Genomic DNA, 18,406 nt, shown 5'->3' on the forward strand with positions numbered 1-18,406 from the left:
AACGCTCGTACCGAAATAATCCATATCCGTACCTGCTTTACGTCGGCGGTGATCAACTTGTTTGCGACCTCGGCGTTGACCACAGCCTCAGCCAATTGTCACCGAAGTCACGCAGCAATCGGTCACTCACCTCAGCCAATCCGAGTGTGTATTCATCCTCTCGGTAATCCTCCACGGCAGTGCACTTGGTCGAGGCTTGGCGCACACCGCTGGATGGTGGCGTGGGATATCCGGACTTACAGAGTCGGTTAGCCGTGGAGCACGACCTCCCGTTGTGATTGACCACTGTAAGCCAATCATCGCCTGAATTGTAGGCGTCCAACAGGCTATCGCCCACCTTGCGTCGCCGTACGCTGTGGCTGAGGCAAGAGGCCGGCAGGTGCTGTGATGAGATGGCTGGGTGCATGCGTCATCGCGCTGGTAAAGATTCGTTTTGTGAGGGGGCGGGAAGCTTTATATTGAAGCGAATGACTCGTATCACGTGCTCCATAACCAACCTCGCTCATTTTAGCTTATGAGATAGATTCCGGTAATTTCATGTTTAAGTAAATTACGAGCATTGACTCTCGCATGTCCCAGTTTGCTCTGCCACGTGTCCCAGTTTGGGCTGAAAATGGTATAGAGAATGTATGATGGAAGCGTTGTATGGATCCGCTCTATCGTCTTCAAAGCAAATTGATTTTCTTATCAGAAGTTGATAACCTGAAATTATCTGCTATGGTATTCTATCGATAAATAACCGGTTGAATCATATTACACCTGATGCTTCGCCTTGCTCACTTGCCCCTGCTTCGGATGAGCCAGACACACTATGATCTTTGGCGTTGGCGCCGCTTTTTATACCTACTCCTCAGCGTGAGCATGCTTCCCACTGTATCCGCGCAACTTTTGATCAAGCATTTCGAGAATGAACCCCTATACGATATCTCTTAAATATACGAAGCACAGCGCCGTTATAGCAGCCCACATTACTGGCGATAACCTCCTCCCCTGTTCCATAAAAAGGTTGCTCTTGGCACTGGCTGGTGAAGCTGTACGCAGAATGAGTAGGGTTTCGGGCGCGCACATCCAAAGCGTCGAGATCTACTACCAGTCGCGAGTGCATATAGTTGGCGGTTTCCATACTGATTTCTTTGTTGATCGTACAATCTACATGAAGTACAACGTGAACGTGGCCGAGGTCCGCCTTAACGAAGTTTCGTCAATTACCGCTGTAGGGACGGTGGGTACCACGACCGCCGCGGGGCTGGCAAGAGGAACACTGACGTCAACTTCACCGATTGCCTGGTTTAGTTCAACCCAACGTAGTACTCGTTAATATTGCTCCTCCATGTGGACATCCTCCATACCACCTCCTTGTCAAAATGAATGACACTACCACGCTACTGAGCTCGCCTGTATGACTGAACTTATTGAAGACACATCTTTTCGAATTATCCAACGATATTTAGATATGTTTGATCATTTATTAGTAGTTACAGGGACGCCAGGCTGACGGAGCGCTAGCGGGGAGAATGGAAGGCCTTGCAGCAAGCCGAGTGGCCGCGCTGGAGCCGAGCCTGCATCCGATGTGTCATCCTTAAGGTTTGCTAGTAAAGCAGCCGATCATAATATATAGTAATAAATTCTACTATGATCATAGTAATAAGTATTTTGTCCATTTCTTGGAATATTGTATTAGTCGAAAATTCGAATAATGGTTTCCCAAAATATCACTAAATCGTTCACTTTATTAATAAATAATCAGAAACAGACACCGCTCGTCTCACCCTGTTCTCAAAGGCCCGCACCAGACATTTTGCGGCGGGCCTTGTCTCAGCCAGTAAGAGTCTTAATAATCGATCGAGAAGCTACCAGAAGTAGGATATCCGTGCAGCTTCATTTGATTGGTCATTATGATAAAACTATGTATATGTTAAGATCCTGTAGTGCAGACTGCGCTACGAAGTGCACATTACGGGGCGTGTTGCTATGTACATGTAGTGAGGGCATGATAATGAGGAAGCCTGAGCCAGCTAGCAACACGTGGACATACTTTTCAATGGCATTATTTTGCTCCTTTCAATACAAACTAGTGTAGGTATGTGATGTATCTAATAGCAGTGGCGTCTTCTCGCTGCACTACGTACCACTCTAATTTCCCGCTTTATTTTGTTTATGCAAGACCAATAAATACAAAACAGGGTAACTAAAGCCCAAATCGTAATTTTCCCAAACTAGATGAGCCGTCCATCGCTTTTTAATATAATGATCCTCGAATGGCACAAGCTTACACCTCTAGAAACTGTTGAAATGGAACATACCTCCCAAAATTGATAAATATTACATATTATGATTTATTATGATGAGCTCTGAGCAAATAAACTATTATCTTTGACAATATATGAAATTGAGTCGGGAGTATTAGTACTATGGTACTATGGTAACATCCTTAGAATCGGCATTATTAGCAATCCCTGCCCCCCCCCCCCCCCATCCAAGAAGTCCTTGGATTGAGGCGTTTTCCTGTTTCAACAGGAAATGCTAGCCGGCGAGCTGCTTTCTCTGACAAATTTTTTGATAGTAGGCTGTCTAAGTAGATAACGGTCTCGTCAGTATTGCAGATTAAGCTCGGGTCAAGTGCACCATAGTTCGTGTTGAAAGCCGTGGTAAACTCCTGGCGCACCTCAACTAGGTTGTGTTGCTTTCCCGGCAATTAATCGTTTAGATTAACAATTATTAATAGTTGGTGTTTGTAGATTACGACTACATTGTGCAGATGAAGACCTGGATAATCTCCGTTGTCTGCGCGTTCTAGCTACGATCGCTTCTCACCTGCCACATTGCAGAAAAGTCCGTTTTGCTTGTGGACATTCTCGACCGTCACGAAATGCGTGAAGCTAAGTTTATTGTAATTGTGAGCCCAATGCTAAGCTACGGCCTTTCCTGAAAACGCAATGAGCCTATTGGCAATTAGCCATGAGCGTAGTGGGTCTTCTATGAATGCCAAGCTGATGGGTATCTGGATGCAGAGCAACCGCCATCCTCCGCCACATAATCGACACACACACATAAAATTGGCAAATCAATACGATATGAGAGAGCAACCGAACAAATAGAGCTTGGAAGGCCATCATGCTTGCCATAGCCACAAATGCATTATTACAAAGTTTTAGCACCATACAGCTGCCGCCTTATGTCGTCACTAATATATCATCTAAAATATTAAGTAAATAGTCAAATTAGAAAAGCAATTAATGAGCCAACCATTTGTCGCATATTTGTGGCCGTTAGAATTTTTGTTCATCGCTGTATTTCCATCACCAAAGTGTTACACCAGCCGACCTGCAACTGGTCTAACATGCGCACGCATCGCATTTGCATACATATCCCCAGTCGACCCTCTTGCTAGGACAAACGGGAGGACAAAATCGTTTTTTTTTTACTTGATTTCAGTATAGAGTACGGCCAAGTATTACCGACACATTGTGGTGCGATAATACAGCCGCAATTACCCCCCCCCCCTTCGGATTTTTCGTTGGGGCATGCACGGAGACAGCAGAGAAAGAATCACAATGAAAAGGCGGAGGGGGTCTATGGGAAAGGTGTTACACCTGTACCAAAGGATCCGTCTTCTAGGCTCTGATCGTATAATACCAAGGGAAAACAAGGGCTATACAAAAGGAATAAGTTAGAAGTTGCTGGCGGCAATGATAAGATGAGGGTTGTGAGGGAAACAGGCGTCTCAACACCATCCCTTTCGAACCGACAACCAAACGCATACAGCCACACTCACAAGTGTGGGCTGCCGGTGTAGCGACAGGGATGCTCTTTTCTGGAAGTTGTTTTATTGAATGGACTTAAGAATATCAATCTGGAATGTGCATACCAAATCACAATATATGGATATACAGCCTCCACCCTCCTGTTCCTCCAGGCGCCTGGTCGCGAGGATGATAACACTCAGCCTCGCAAGCGCCAGAAGAACGATCATGGTCAAGCGGCTGAGGCGCTGGGGGCTGCTGAGGTCCCTCACCCGCTTTGGCGTGTATATGGTACTAATTCGCACCACTCATATTTAGGATAAGTTCTGTAGTGTGCAATTTATGTCCTGGGGCGATTTAGTGTTTAAACGGATAATGCCGATTTGTATACGGTACACAATTCCTGTATTATACCTTCAGATACCAAAAGGTATTTAAATTGGACCGGTACACGAATTCTAGTCCTACACAGAGTCTTCACTATCCCAATTCGAAAATTCATCGAAACAGTCCTCATTGAAGGCGCCGCCGTTGTCGCTCACGTCGTTAGTGTCTTCATCGACGCGCTTCTTCGACTTTGAGCAAAACAGCTCGCCGTAAACGCCGTGTCGCGCCCCATGCCAATCTCCAAATCTTGGTGAAAATCCAGCTACTGTCACCGAGCGCTCAATCACATCAGCTGGAACATCGCGCCAAGCAACGCTCACCCAGTTCGCCACGGTCTCAACCGACGGTGGCTTTGGGTTTTATCCGCGAGTGTAGAGCACAGCATCAGACTTCTTCCAGCCGTCAATGATGGGCGATAGCTTGTCCTTGAACGACTTGTAGATCCCGATTTTTTTTTTCTTATGTCAGCTCTACGAACCCGGTGCAAGCAATCACTATGGCAAAATATTCACAACACACAAAATCTTAACGGCATATTATCGTGGACGGGAGAAGCAGCTGTTAAAGGACGTATACCAGACACAGAGATGAAATTATTAATCACGTATCGGCCGATGAGTCCCGTCAGGTGTACTTTTTTGTCCCAGCTTTGAAAATGCTGACGCTAAAGACAAGTGATGTTTGAAACCCCCATTGTAGATCGCGGAATACGAATGCGTTTTTATCAGTTGTAACATTAGTTTACGGCGTGATATAGCCTGTCAGCTCAACAGTAAGCTTTCTTGTTCTTTTAGACCTCGTATGTGACTAGCAACCCGTATCCCAACCAAGGCTCGTCCATGCCATCCCCGACTTGTGAAATCCACCAATGAAAGGGCTAGATAACAAAGGTTTTATCCAATGATTAGTCTTGCAGAAACCAGACAGTATTCCAACCGATCCGACCATATTTGGTTGGAAATTTTGCAGAATACTTTTTATGTCATACAAATTCCCATACAAATGCATATTCTAAAAATATCGTGCAGTTTCCAACCAAGGCAGCTGTAGTTGCGGTTGCATGAAGCACCAACAGCGCTAAAGCCATGTCGATCGCTTCCCTCGCTCCAGCTAACAGAAAGAAGGCGAGAACGATGGTTCTGAACTCCTTCACCACGTTCCTCACGTCTGAGAACATAACATCCGACGCCGCCTATAAACTCATCGACGCCGACAAGACAGGTAAGGTGCTGAGAATCATGTTAGATACGTATGCATATTCCCTAGCTAGATCGACAGACAAAGTGCTACCAACGAATACGTGTCTTGCATATTTCGGAAACGTTAAAAACTGGATGCTGGATAAGTATCCACAACAGGGAGCAATCGTGAAGCCACAGCTACAAAAAATCCTATTTGGGCTGGGAAAATATTGTAGCAACCGAGAAGACGGCTCGTTAGAAAAGAAGGCCCCACCATGCTCCAAACAAGACCTGGAGAATATAGTTCGACTGCTGTACAAGTCTGATTCTGCGGATACCGTCTACCTCGACGCTGCCGTTGTCGTCATGATGTGGTACCTGTACGGGCGAAGCTCTGATGCCGAGCAACTAGAGAAACAACAGCTCTCAAGATTTTCTGCTAAGTTGTGAAAGGGTAATAGTTACCATCGTCCATTAAAATTGTACTGATCAAAATTATGTCTTACTAGGTGGCGTACTCTCCCTTCGCTTCAAGAGAGTTAAAACGGCTCTGCTGCAAGGCATTTCGCTGTTCAAAGACCCGACAAACTTTTTAACATGTCCTTTATTCGCTGTAGCTGCGCCTTTTTAATGCAAACGGCTCCGTGCAAGCGCATGTTCCCGCAATTCATGGATACAAAGCGGAGCGCCGCTAACGTGGATGACGTGGAAGAACTTAGCCTGGTCGAGCTCCTTGAAGCTGATGATGACCAGACAACGATGTCGGAAGTCAAGCCGGTGTCGGGCAAGCCTATGTGAGCAGGTTGTTAGTCAGAGTCAAGGATATTGCAGCAGCAACAGAGGTCAGGCTTACCCCAGAACTCACATCTCACTCGTTTCGGCGCGGCGCTGCCATGCACGCCAACGACGGAAGCCTGGCCGAAAACTGGACTATTGAGCGGGGCGGCTGGCAACTTGGCCGTGTCAACAAAAGCTTTTGGGTCCATGCTTGGTACCACCCAAGCCGATCAAAATGTTACCCGTGTTCTGAGCGGATGGACGCTGAAGGAAGGCGCCCGGCTTCCTTCGATGTGTGCACTCGATGGCCCCATCCGCGAGCGTGCAGGTAAACTGCAGGCCTTGGTCTTTGCAATCACGCTGAGTTTCGACGAAACAGCCCTCAATCTTGACGACGGAGTCGCCGATGTCTTGATGGCGACGCTCGTGATGCACTACCCCGACATGCTGTTCCTGTCCGATCAGAGCGCCTTTATCGTCTGGATGCGGGAAGCCATGGCGGCTCGGGCCATAGGTGAGCCGGAGGTGCTGGCTTGGAGCGAGACAATTCGGCGTGCCTTCACCCCTCCGCCTCCCAAGGTTGAGTCGAGTGCCAATGGCGCCCAGTCCGAAGCTGCGGTGGTGCTGTTGAAGCGCCAGTCGGAGCAGATCGATATCATCATCCTACAGAACAAAAGGCTAGATGAATGACTGTTAGCAGTGGAGGAACAACTTCGAGCACAATTAGACGCAGCTGCACCAAACCCGCGTAAAGGCGCTGCAACGCCAAGTCGAGGGAGTCCAGCCACTGTGCCATCATCCACCACCAAGTCCGTGCGTCCGAAGAAGAAAGGGTCGCAGTCGCTTTCGGCACTTTGGTACGAGAGGTTCACTGCCGAGCCTATTGTATACGCATCCCGCTCTGTCAAAAAGACAACACTATAGGAGTTTAGGCACGCTGTAGGATACATGATGCTGTTCTTACCGATTGGCTTCGCACTCGACGAAGCAGCCACTGCGTTTAAGAACGAGGTGCTCAACGAGGGAGAGCAAGCGCAAGCAAATGCTCTCGCTTTCCTGAAAGCAAACGGATATTCAGCTCTCGCTGCCGGCACAGTGTAAGCATATACGTACCCTTGTAGGCTGCCGCTGATGCTGGCCCCGGAGGCTATCACTCCCGCCCGAGGCCAGGCACGTGTCTGCGTCGCCGCCGGCCCCTGTCCGCTGGTCGCTGTGTGTGGTCGCTGTGCCTCTCTGGTTTGCAGGCTGATTGATTCTTTCGAACTTAGCTGTCGTATCACTAAAGATGAATAAATGTCATTAAAACGAATTGATGTAGTACCGGTATTGGTTGGACACCTTGGTTGGAGCGTTGGAATTTCGACGGTATGAAGTGACTCAGTGGCCTTACCTCCCTCCAAGTTCTTATAAGGCAAATTGTCAGTTTAGTAGAATTTTCGATAGCAACTTTTAGCCAACCACCCCTGCTTGTAATATTGACCGCAAGGTATATGAAAATGTAGCTCAAGATTTCAGCAATCAGAGACTATACCAGCTAACTAAATCCATGTAATATTCAGCACATTCAACGCAAGCTACTAAGCCATCTCGAATTCGAGGTTGTGCCAGTTTAGTAGAGATTTTATCGGGAGTTTGTATTGAAATACCAGCTGTTTCCTCCCTTGCGCCTTGAATAGTTATATTATCAACCAATCATGGAAGCTATATGCGAAATACTGTCTGTTCAATGGTCAATGTTACACTCTACTAAACTGCTCACTCTCTACTAAAGTGGCAACTTGCCTTAGGACATTATTATATATTTCATTTAAGCACATGCCTATAGAAGCTATGAACCTTCTCCAGCTCAGAGCAAGAAATTTCCGGCAGCCCTTTGTTCTTCTCGTTACTTAACGTTCTAAATAAGCGTTCCTTCCCTACATGGCCGAGCCTCAAGTGCCACTCTTTCAAAATATTGCCAACTTTACGGTTTTGGACACGTAAAATGTTCGTCTGGACTGGTTTCACGTTCGATACGTAATAAAACTCACCTGTGGTTACTGCTGCAAACAATAGTTTGAACTATTTTATCACGAAAATGAGCAAATTTCCAGATTTGGACTGAAAGTGCAGCGGGGCTGCCGTAGCTCCTTGCGTAGAGGAAGACTTTACGACTCAAAGAGTCCAACAGGGTCCTATCCGAGGACCCACGAAAACAAGTCAGAGACTTCTTGCAAAAGGCAAAACTGTATTCATTCTCTTATCTGCGGCTCCGCCGCCTACGGTGCAAATACCTGCACTTACTATCGACATAACTAACTCTAGTTCATTCTCAATGACTGGCCAGTGGCCCAGGGAGTAACCCTTGGTGTATCGCACACCAAAAGGGTAACCAAAAGGGTAACCTCCGTGTAACCCCGTTACACTCTCCCCCATCAAGACGGCGAACACGCCAGCTTCAAAAGCACGGACCATTCCGATCTTCCAGTTAAGGTCCAGACCCATCGCGAGTTCGACTTGTGCTCACAGAGCCTCATTGTCGAATCGGCTGCGCGTGTAACGCATGCACGCAGCCCCCGGGTCTACAGATCAGCAGTCACAAGGCCCGCGCACGAGCGCCACGCAGCCAGGGCACAGCCCGTCCGTCGAGCCAGCCGCCGAGTCGTCACAGACGCCGAGCGCAAAGGAGGAGCCCGTGCCCAGCACCCCGCAGAGGCTTTCCATAGCCAAGTATCGTGCAGCGCACCCTCCGAAGCTGCCGCCAGCGAAGATGTCGGAGCATAGCTCAAGCCCGGCTGGCGAGCAGGCGCCAAGGCGTGTGCGCAATGCGTACGACGATCTCTTCGGGTCTGAGGAGGGCGAGGTCAATGCCAACCCGTCGGAAGGCGATGGCAGATCGCCGCGGAGTGGGCACAGCTCTTCAAGGACACCACGTTCGCGCTCGCGCTCGCGCTCGCCCCCGCTGCACTCGTTCATCAGCCCAAGGTCAGAGACCCGGGGGTCGCACTTACACCCGGACCCGCTGCGCCATGCGCCACCTCTGCCTCCGAGGGACGGGGATGATCCGACGGATCCCGACACAGTCTCCAACCCACTGGACCAGGCTCAGCGCCGTCAGCTCGAAGAGCGCACCGCGCCAACGCGCTCGAACATACCGGAGGCGTTGCCTATCGTGAACCCCTCTCGGAGAGACTATGGCTTTACAAGCAGCGAAGATCCATTGAAAGTCGCGAACGACTGGGCCAAAGGCCTGCTGGGTTCATACATCGTAGGGCCGAGAGCCTCGACAACGGCAGATGTAGACGAGCGCCTCGCGCTGGCCAGCGCTATCTGACGCCGCAGCAGACCACTCCCTCGGAGTATTGCGCCCGGCTGGATGGTCAACTGCACGACCAGTCAGTGCCTCAGATGCAGCGCATCCCGATGGTCCTCGTTCCCGGTGAGACCGAAGATGAAGATGATGGCCAGTTCCAGGCCTGGGTTGAGAATTTCCGTAAGTTGCCGTCAATTGATGCTCTTCGAGCAAGCTATAGAAAGCAAGATGTTCTTCTTGAACGGCGCCTCCGCTTCATGTGGGCGAAGAACATGGCCCGCCAACAAAATCGCTATGGTCAAAGACCCCGCGCCCAAGGCGCCAATCGTGCGGTTCGAGATACTCCGCGCCGTGCGTCTACGTCCACGCCTGCGGCGCCAGTTCACGCTTCGCACTCGAGCACTCACTCGGATGTGTCATCGTCTCGTTCCAGCGCCGGGAAGCGCGAGGCGACCGACGAGTTGGCTTCGAGCTCGGTGAGTGTCTCGGGTGCTCCCGATCAAAAGCGTCAACGGCGTCCGGGCAATCTTGCCTCAGGGGCACCTCGTACTCCCACGACGGTGGCTCGCCCCGCCACTTCACCAGATATTGGGTATGACCCCGGTGACGACGTCGCTTCAGAAGCAGCTCCACATGGAAGTGAAGCTCTCCGTGCTCATCGAGCAGAGCAGGTGGTCGGCGAGCCGCCGCTAAACCCTGCGGTTGTGCGAGCGCAGTTGTCCGAGCTGGAATATCAAGCCGGGCGTGGGCGCGACCACCGCGACTGGGTCGGGAGGCAGTTTGCGCAGAACGACGACGCGCTCCGCGCTGTTGAGCGTCGACTCTACGATCTTGAAGATCCACCGGATGACCGGATGGGTCGGTTGGAGCGCTTTGTTCAGGCGCTGCACGACCAAGTCCAGATCCTGCGCGGGCAGGTTGACGTGCTGGTGCAGCTGCAGCGGGGCGCTGCCCCTCCAACGGTGCCGGCGCCAGCGCCTCCGCGCTCACCTGGCTCGGGTCGCGGTAACGCTTGAGCAAGCCCACGTAAAACACTGGGTGTGTGCGCATCTTCTTGGGAAGTTTAAGCGTGTACGCAAGGCCCTTATTGGCCACGACCTTAAACGGTCCGATGAAGCGAGGACGCAGCTTAGTCTTGAAGACCGCAGAAACGGCATGTGTAGGTAGTTTTTTAGCGTTTAATAACACCAGGTCTCCGACCTCAAAGTTTTCCATATTACCCCGGCCTCTAGCGTCAGCTTGTTCCTTTTGAACGTCTTGGCTATCAGCCATTGCGTCTCGCACATGCCTTAAGACATTCAGACGGATCGACAAGAAGTCGTCCAGTTCCTTACGAACATCACGAGGGCTGACATCAGCAAGCCTATCGGCTAACTCTCCCCTACCAAGCCCAGAGTCACTACGTGACGGCGTCAACGGGACGCGAGGGTGAGTAAGCCCGTTCACGTAGAACGGAGTGAAGCCTGTCGAGGCATGCACGGCATTGTTCAACGCGAACTCAACGAGAGGGAGCACCGCGCTCCAGCGCTTAGGCGTCTCCGCACAGACACTGCGAAGAACGTCTTCGACGACGCGGTTCGCGCGCTCAGTTTGACCATCGGTCTGGGGGTGATCCGCCGTGGACATATCCAAACGAGTGCCAAGCACCTGAAAGATGTCCGAGTCTCGAAACTCCGCGCTCCCCAGCGTCCGTAGCAAAGCTACACAACACTCATCACGTGCATACGCGGCACGGATCATGTCAGTGATCGACGGAGTCAGACTCGTGACGTGAGCGAGCTCGTAATCAGGCCTGCGTGACAACGCGTCGGCCAGCGCATTCTGCCGACCGGGCTTATACTTCACCTCGAAGTTGTACTCCGCAAAGAACGAGAGCCAACGGGCCATCCTCTGCGAGAGGTGAGGCGACTGTGTCGCAGAGAGTAAGGACGCGTGGTCTGTGAAGATCACAAACGGCTTGGAACCGAGCAGATGAACCCTGAACTTGACGAGGGCATACTTCATCGCGAGTAGCTCCTTGTCATGGACAGGATAGTTCTTCTCAGCAGCCTTTAGCTGCCGAGACTCGAACGCAATGACCCGCTCACGCCCATCGGCGTCTGCTTGAAGCAGTGCACAGCCAATGGCAAAATCGGACGCGTCACACACGACGCTGAACGGCCGATCGGGGTCTGGCAGTGCCAGTATCGGTCGGTGCCTGAAGCAGGCTTTCCTTTACTGCTTCAAAAGCGCTTTGCTGCTCGGCATCCCAACACCATTCAGCATCCTTCTTGAGAAGGTTAGACAATGGCTGTGCCAACTCAGCATAATTCTCGCTGTACTTGTGCAAATAGTTTGCCAGACCCAGCCACTTGCGCAGGTCTTTCGGGTTCGCAGGAACCGGCCAGTCCACAATGGCCTTGACCTTGGCAGGGTCCGCTCGGAGACCACGCTTCCCAATGAAGCATTCCAGAAAGGGAATTTCTTCAGCGCCGAAGATGCACTTGTCGGCATTGGTGTAGAGCTTGTTCGCTCGCTTACACTCGAGCACGGCTCTCAAATGGTCGATGTGGTTCTCCATATCCGACTTCCCGTGCTCCACACGACTGTGGACGAAGATGTCGTCAAAGTACGTCTGCGCATATGCGCGATGCGGCCGAAACAACTGCGTCACAAGACGATTAAACGTTGCCGGTGCGTTTGGCAGCCCTTGGGGCATAACCAACCACTCCCAGAGCATGCCGCTCGGAGTACTCACCGCAGTGAGAGGGATATCACTCGCTCTCATGAGCAGCTGATAGTAGTCATCGACCAAGTCGAGAGCGCTGTACAACGTGCACCCAACCATGTTGTTCTGAAGAACATCCTTGCGAGGTATCGGCGTTTGTGCCGGGATAGTGGCCGCGTTAAGCTTGTTGAAAGCATGTACAATGCGCCACTTGCCGTTCGGCTTCCTGACACAGAATGTCGGCGTCGAGTGCGGGGACTTGCTTTCGCGCACCAGTCCTGCTTCGTTCTTGGCACGAAATTAGGCGTCAATGACGTCACACTGTTCCTTGGGAAGTGGCCACTGGCGTGTGACGCAATATTTGGTTCCCGGAACCAAGTCAATTTCATGACGAACGCCTCGATCAGGAGGTAGGCCCATAGGCGGGTCCTTCGAGACAACGTCTCCGAACTCCACTACCAACGGGTACAACGGATCTGACGGATCCTTCAAGACGGCTGAGCCACTACGTTTATTAAGCGCCTGCTTAGTGTCCTCCAGGACCGCTTCGTCCAATAGTGACGACGAGTTTAACTCTTCTTCTGGTCGTATCATGACCACTTCGGCTAGATCGCCCGCCTTTAAGGCCTCGCCAAACTCGGCGACGGACATCTCCTCAAGCTCGAGGAGAGCACTCACGGAGGGAAGAGCTTCAAGGCTGATACGTCTCCCGTCAGCCCATTCACGAGCGTGTATAGCTGCTCGCAGCACTCGCGTGGAGCTTCATCGCTCGACACGCTCGACGCCGCAGACGCTCTGCGTCTCTTCCTCCTCCTCCTCCGCGCTCGAGGCCGAGAGGATGAGGGCGACGTGGCGACAGCGTCGTCACCACATCCAGGCGACAACGCGCCTCCGTCCATCGTGGACGCCAGCGAGGAATCGCCAACACGGCAATCCTTGGTCATGAAAGCACCAGGCGAGACACGCTCCGCCTTGTCCCCCGCACGGCCATGCCCAACGGGCCGCGACAAACCGTCGCCGAGCGTCGAACGCCCCAAAGTCGATGGAGTACGTGCCATCCCACGCGCACGAGGGGGGCCGAGCTCCGAGTGCCGCGACATACCGTCGCCAGGCGTTAAACGCCCCTGAACTAGCGGAGTACGTGCCGCCCCACAAACGTCCGACGAGCGGTGCTCGGGACCGGCCGACGTATACGACGTCGCGTCCACTCCGGGAAGTGCTTCTCCAACAACGGCGTTGTCGACCAACTCGGACACGCCGATGTCCAGCACAGCGACCGACTCGGTCCAGTGCTCGCGCCAAAAGCGCTTCTGTGTCCTGGCAGAGGTGGGTTCATGACTCGCCAAAGCCCCACCAGGAGAGATGTGCGTAGCACCTAATGTTTTCGACCTCCAGTCGATCCAAGGCTCATGGCGTTCCAGCCACGCCATGCCAAGGATGAAGTCATACCTTGAATCCAGGTCCAAGACCAAACAGCGTTCCGTGCTGTCAAAGTCAAGGAACTTGACGCCCAAGTCCATGGGGACCTTGGGCACCGTGACACGAGTGCCCGTCGCCAAACGGACAGTGACTATGTCACGAGAACGCGCGCGAAGCGCCACAGCATATAACTCGCTGCCCTCCACGGAGAAACGCCTGGCGTAATTGCCAGACGCCCCCGAATCAATCAAGATCGTCCACGGCTTCTCGAAGCCCTTCACAGTCGCAATGACGACCAGCAAGCCCGGCTTGCATTTACGTTCTGTGTTTTAGAGTACGGCTCTCTTCGGGACTAGACTCCGTTGTCCTCCCCCTCCCTAAGGCACTACAGAACCTAGTTCTTCCCCAGTAGGCCGCCCCGCGCCTACTGGGAGTCGCCATTTCCCCGCGACGAACCAGCCTTGTGGCTCAAAGCGGGGCCGCTCGAACGAGCAGATTGCTGTTTGCGCAGCGGGTAACCCGGCCGCAAGTGCTCGGTGCTGTCGCCGGTGTAGCATCGGCGGATACCGCGGCGCTGCTCAGCAGCCCGAAGCTCGGCTTCGTCACTTTCAGCGTAGCTGAGGTCCATAGGTTCAGGACCGTTCGACGTACTCGCCTGTGGCGCGCTCCAGCCGATGCGAGCGGACTTGAAATTGTGCTCGGCGCTTAACGCCACGGCCACAGCTTCCTCGAACGAGGTAGGACGACTGCGGAACACTTCCGTGCGAGCCACTCCGGTCCTGAGACCATCCATAAACACCGTGACGGTGACAGACTCAGGCAGCGGTTCAGCGAACATGCCGGCGATGAGCGTGCGTAGCTCCTAGACGTAGTCCACCAAGTCCTTTTTCCCCTGACGGCAAGCCAGGAACTTGGAACGCACGCGGTATGCGTGGTTCGGCGGCGAGAACACTCGTGAGAGCTGTCGCTTCAGCTCATCCCACGTCGGGAAGGCGCTGGTGCTCCGATTGAAGCCATTTCGATCTCGCGGATCCAGAGCAGGAGATTCTCAGCCTCCAGACCCTCGAACGGCTTGACACTCAGCATGAGTGGCTTGGGTCGAGTCGATCCGGCTTGCGACGCGGCCGACGCCGCTGCAGGCGCCGTCGCGCTCATCCTCTGCTGGATGTGCTCCAACAGAGCATTCTCGTAACTTGAGAACGCCTCGAGACGCGCGTTCATCGCGTCTGGGCCTTGCGAGGCAAGGTGTGCCACGCCCTCCGGGACCAACAGAGACATATGCTTTCTAAGCGCCTCCTGCTGGCCGGGGGCCAAATTCGCGAACGCAGCTTGCTCCATCCTCACAGAGGTACAGTCTAACAGACTCAGGTGAGGGATTGACTACGAGTGCTACCAAGTGCAGCGGGGCTGCCGTAGCTCCTTGCGTAGAGGAAGACTTTACGACTCAAAGAGTCCAACAGGGTCCTATCCGAGGACCCACGAAAACAAGTCAGAGACTTCTTGCAAAAGGCAAAACTGTATTCATTCTCTTATCTGCGGCTCCGCCGCCTACGGTGCAAATACCTGCACTTACTATCGACATAACTAACTCTACTTCATTCTCAATGACTGGCCAGTGGCCCAGGGAGTAACCCTTGGTGTATCGCACACCAAAAGGGTAACCTCCATGTAACCCCGTTACAGAAAGTGCCTGTAACCTTGCTTAGCCAACTAGTACAAATAGTATGCACTTAGAAATATACAATCAAAATCCCGGTCATATGAAATATCCGTCAGCATAGCGCACTCAAATATCCTTCGGGATTTAAGACATCAGTTTTATTGACCCTTCATTAAGTACAATACAAAAACGGTACCATTACCGCAAGCGAAGACGTGGCTCTGACCAGACTGCGGACTTTCCATAAACCAGCTTCGGTCTGAAGTTATCGCTCGGGCAGCACCTGTATCCTCCCGGGTGTTGCTTTGATGTCGGTCCGAAACAACTGTCCTCCTCGCGGCTGTTTGGCTGCCATAAACGGGTCGGCATATTTTAATGGTTTGAATTCGGTTAAGTCATAGCATAGTTGGCCTTGAAGTTTCCGCCTTTCAAAGAGTAGTAGCACGCCCATCCCTTCCGCCCAGTTTGGTCCTCACATGAGGCGAATGGACGTACTTCTGTCCATGTTTAGAGAATGTCCTTCTTCGACTGGCCCTGGATAATGCGCCCCAGTGCTCTTCTCACCTTTTGGACAGTGAAATGATCATTTATCATGGACAGGTAGTACGTCCAAACTCATTTTGCATTTGAAACATGACCTCCATTCACAGTCGCGCACGATTCAGCTACCATGTCCTCTCACAGAAGCTTTTGCATCTTAGTGGCTACAGCCACTTGTAGCTCTAACAGACACGTAGGCTAGCGCTCTTCTTCTCGGTCGTCATCAACGTGGGTGCTTGAACTATTGTGTAACAGCAAATTTAGCTTGTGTGTGTTGGGCTGTCAGTTCGGGAGTGATGGCATTGAGACGTCTGTTTTCTTCGCACGCTTCGGCTCATCATTGCCGCCAGCAAACACTGACATATCTCCTTGGATGGCACTTAGTTTCGCTTGGTATTATCCAGCCAGAGCCTAGAAATACGTCATTTGGTCTTTACTTCTCTTCTCTATGGTTACACTGAAGTCGTTTATATAACGCAACACGAAATTGACAGGCATTGTCACTATCCACGCCAAGCGGTCCGTCCAGATACGTCTTCTCTGCAGCCTGACGTTCAAGATCCTTGAAAGCTTGCTCAACGGTTCCTGTAGCGAAGCAAAGTTTAGTGTCATGTGTGTGGGGACGGAAGTGCTGGAGTACGGAAGCAGGAAGCATAGTCGCGCCCCCTTCGTCCTTCGGCTAATGCTTCCCAGTGAATCTTGGTTCGTCCCCAACCAAGGCAACCTTGTCGGTGTCCGTGCCGTACCTGTCGGGAATAGAAACCTCCTTGACACGATAGCGGTTAGCCACGAGCTTCCGCGTCGCCTGGTAGCCGAGTTGAAGCTTGCCCATCCTTGCATAGCCGATGTCAAAATTGAGAGCAAATATGTTGATGGTGTTGATCACCATCATATCAGCCATGACGCGCCTCATGGCATTTGAATTCACGCTTCTTGGGGAGAAGTTGTGACGATGTGGCTCCAGGCTTTCTGTCCGGAGCTACTAAGCTTCTGCCCGAGTTCTGTGAATTCCCGGGCGGGAAGTCTCGCCAGTGTGGCTTTGTGTGGATTGAGCTGCGAGTGGCTTGGAGTGAGGCGAAGTTAGCGTTTGGCTGTGAATGGAGTCGGCTGACCTGGACGTGTAACTCCGCGGCGTACTGCATGTACGTAGTCGATATTTCCTGACGGCGGGTAGTACGAGCACCACCCGTCATGGCACAGCGAAAGACGCAGACCGAAGCCAAGACCCCCAAGTACAGCAGCAGCCCCAAGCGACCCTGAACGGACCAACACTGTCCCGGACGAAGTAACCATGGTGAGGTGATTCTGGCCGGAGTCCTGATCTGAGATGGCTACACTCAAGGACGTGGATTGCGGGACAAGCACAAGGATCTGGTACCCGGCGAAGACTCGCCCAGGACGCACATCGACCAGCGACCCTGGCCGAGTCGCTAACGCACATTGCGACTCTGGTCGGGTGTAAGTCTGGGAGATACGATCAAGGTATACTCAAGTCAAGATGTTTCCGACCGCGTCGGTCTTCTTCTGAGGCGAGCTCATTGCGGAATGAGCTCAGTTTTCTTTCTCCCAACGTGAAGAATTGACGAATGGTCAATTTCCCGATTAACGTGCCGTGACTCGGCGCGTCTAACCTTGAAGGGGGGGGATGGTGTAACAGGGTTACACGCACAAGTGGCTACAGTCACTTGTAACTCTAACAGACACGACGTCTGTTAGAGGTTCGAAAGACTTTCGCGACCTTGGTATAGACACACCAAAGGCTACATACATTTACGATCACCACGACGGGTGGTCCATAGAGACTTAGGATTCCTATTGGCTAAAAGCAGCATCTTTTAGCCAATGAGCGACATGCATAGCATTGGAATTCTGCCAACCAGCCGTTGGCAGATTCCTAATTTAGAATATTACATTTAGAGGAAGTCAGAAATCATAAAACAAAAATAGCAGTTCTCATTTTAACCCAAAAACATTATTTGGATCGTTTATTTAGATTAATCTATACTCAGAGGTCCGAGTATAATTAACTCTAGTTTAAACTAAGCTACGCTTCCTCACACACGTGCGCACACGTGTAAGCTAAAGTAGTGAGCCAAAGTAGGCCCATTACACCTGGTAGCACTTTGTAGTCCGTCTAACGACCGACTACCTGAGTTCGTACGTCACCGCACGAACGCGGAGCTGAGAACCTTCCCATGGATACAGAGGTGCCCATGGTAAGCTCCACTACGCCTGCAACTCACGTTGCACGCGCTGACTGTCCCCACCTGTCGGATCCAGAGTGGGAGGCCCTCCAACGACTGTCAACAGTCATTGGTGAGGCGGCTGTAGCTACGATGCTGCGTACGCTAACGCCGACAGAGCAACACGGTGTTGCTCTGGGTTTCATCCTGAAGGAGCAACGCGATGTTGCTGCTACAACCACGGTGTCGTCCGGGATGACACCACGCGCGCAATCGCTGAAGCTCAATGTGAGTAACTATGTCGGAAGAGAGGGTGAACCTCTCCTCCGTTGGCTTGTCGAACTCGACACAGCCATTGCGGCCCGACGTATCGCCGACCCGTTGTCGAAGGTTGCGTTCGCCATGTCATGTCTTGGCGGACGCGCAAGAAGTTGGGCGTATGGACGCCGACTCTCGGATCCTACGTGCTTTAGCACGTACGAGAGTTTCATGGATGAGCTCAGACGAGCGTTTGAGC

General features: G+C 52.1%; 5 protein-coding genes across 5 annotated transcripts; 4 read left to right on the plus strand and 1 right to left on the minus strand.

Moving 5' to 3' along the window:
* Positions 1 to 4,207: 4,207 nt before the first annotated feature.
* On the minus strand, positions 4,208 to 4,462 carry PHYSODRAFT_469620 (hypothetical protein; the record flags this gene model as incomplete). The annotated part of the gene is made up of 1 exon (XM_009517662.1): positions 4,208 to 4,462. A coding segment is annotated over one exon (255 nt), but the record flags the coding sequence as incomplete, so codon positions are not given.
* A 753-nt stretch (positions 4,463 to 5,215) lies between these two features.
* PHYSODRAFT_470387 (hypothetical protein) lies at positions 5,216 to 5,761 on the plus strand (the record flags this gene model as incomplete). The annotated part of the gene is made up of 1 exon (XM_009517663.1): positions 5,216 to 5,761. One exon carries the CDS (start codon positions 5,216 to 5,218, stop codon positions 5,759 to 5,761), a length of 546 nt encoding a protein of 181 aa, XP_009515958.1.
* A 618-nt stretch (positions 5,762 to 6,379) lies between these two features.
* PHYSODRAFT_248230 (hypothetical protein) lies at positions 6,380 to 6,778 on the plus strand (the record flags this gene model as incomplete). Its single annotated transcript, XM_009517664.1, has 1 exon — positions 6,380 to 6,778. One exon carries the CDS (start codon positions 6,380 to 6,382, stop codon positions 6,776 to 6,778), a length of 399 nt encoding a protein of 132 aa, XP_009515959.1.
* Positions 6,779 to 6,910: 132 nt separating this feature from the next.
* PHYSODRAFT_473994 (hypothetical protein) lies at positions 6,911 to 7,189 on the plus strand (the record flags this gene model as incomplete). Its single annotated transcript, XM_009517665.1, has 2 exons — positions 6,911 to 6,991; positions 7,013 to 7,189. Coding segments are annotated over 2 exons (258 nt in total), but the record flags the coding sequence as incomplete, so codon positions are not given.
* A 1,441-nt stretch (positions 7,190 to 8,630) lies between these two features.
* On the plus strand, positions 8,631 to 9,401 carry PHYSODRAFT_322319 (hypothetical protein; the record flags this gene model as incomplete). Its single annotated transcript, XM_009517666.1, has 1 exon — positions 8,631 to 9,401. One exon carries the CDS (start codon positions 8,631 to 8,633, stop codon positions 9,399 to 9,401), a length of 771 nt encoding a protein of 256 aa, XP_009515961.1.
* Positions 9,402 to 18,406: the final 9,005 nt, after the last annotated feature.

Source organism: Phytophthora sojae (assembly GCF_000149755.1).
Source record: "Phytophthora sojae unplaced genomic scaffold PHYSOscaffold_1, whole genome shotgun sequence".
NCBI lineage: Eukaryota > Oomycota > Peronosporomycetes > Peronosporales > Peronosporaceae > Phytophthora > Phytophthora sojae.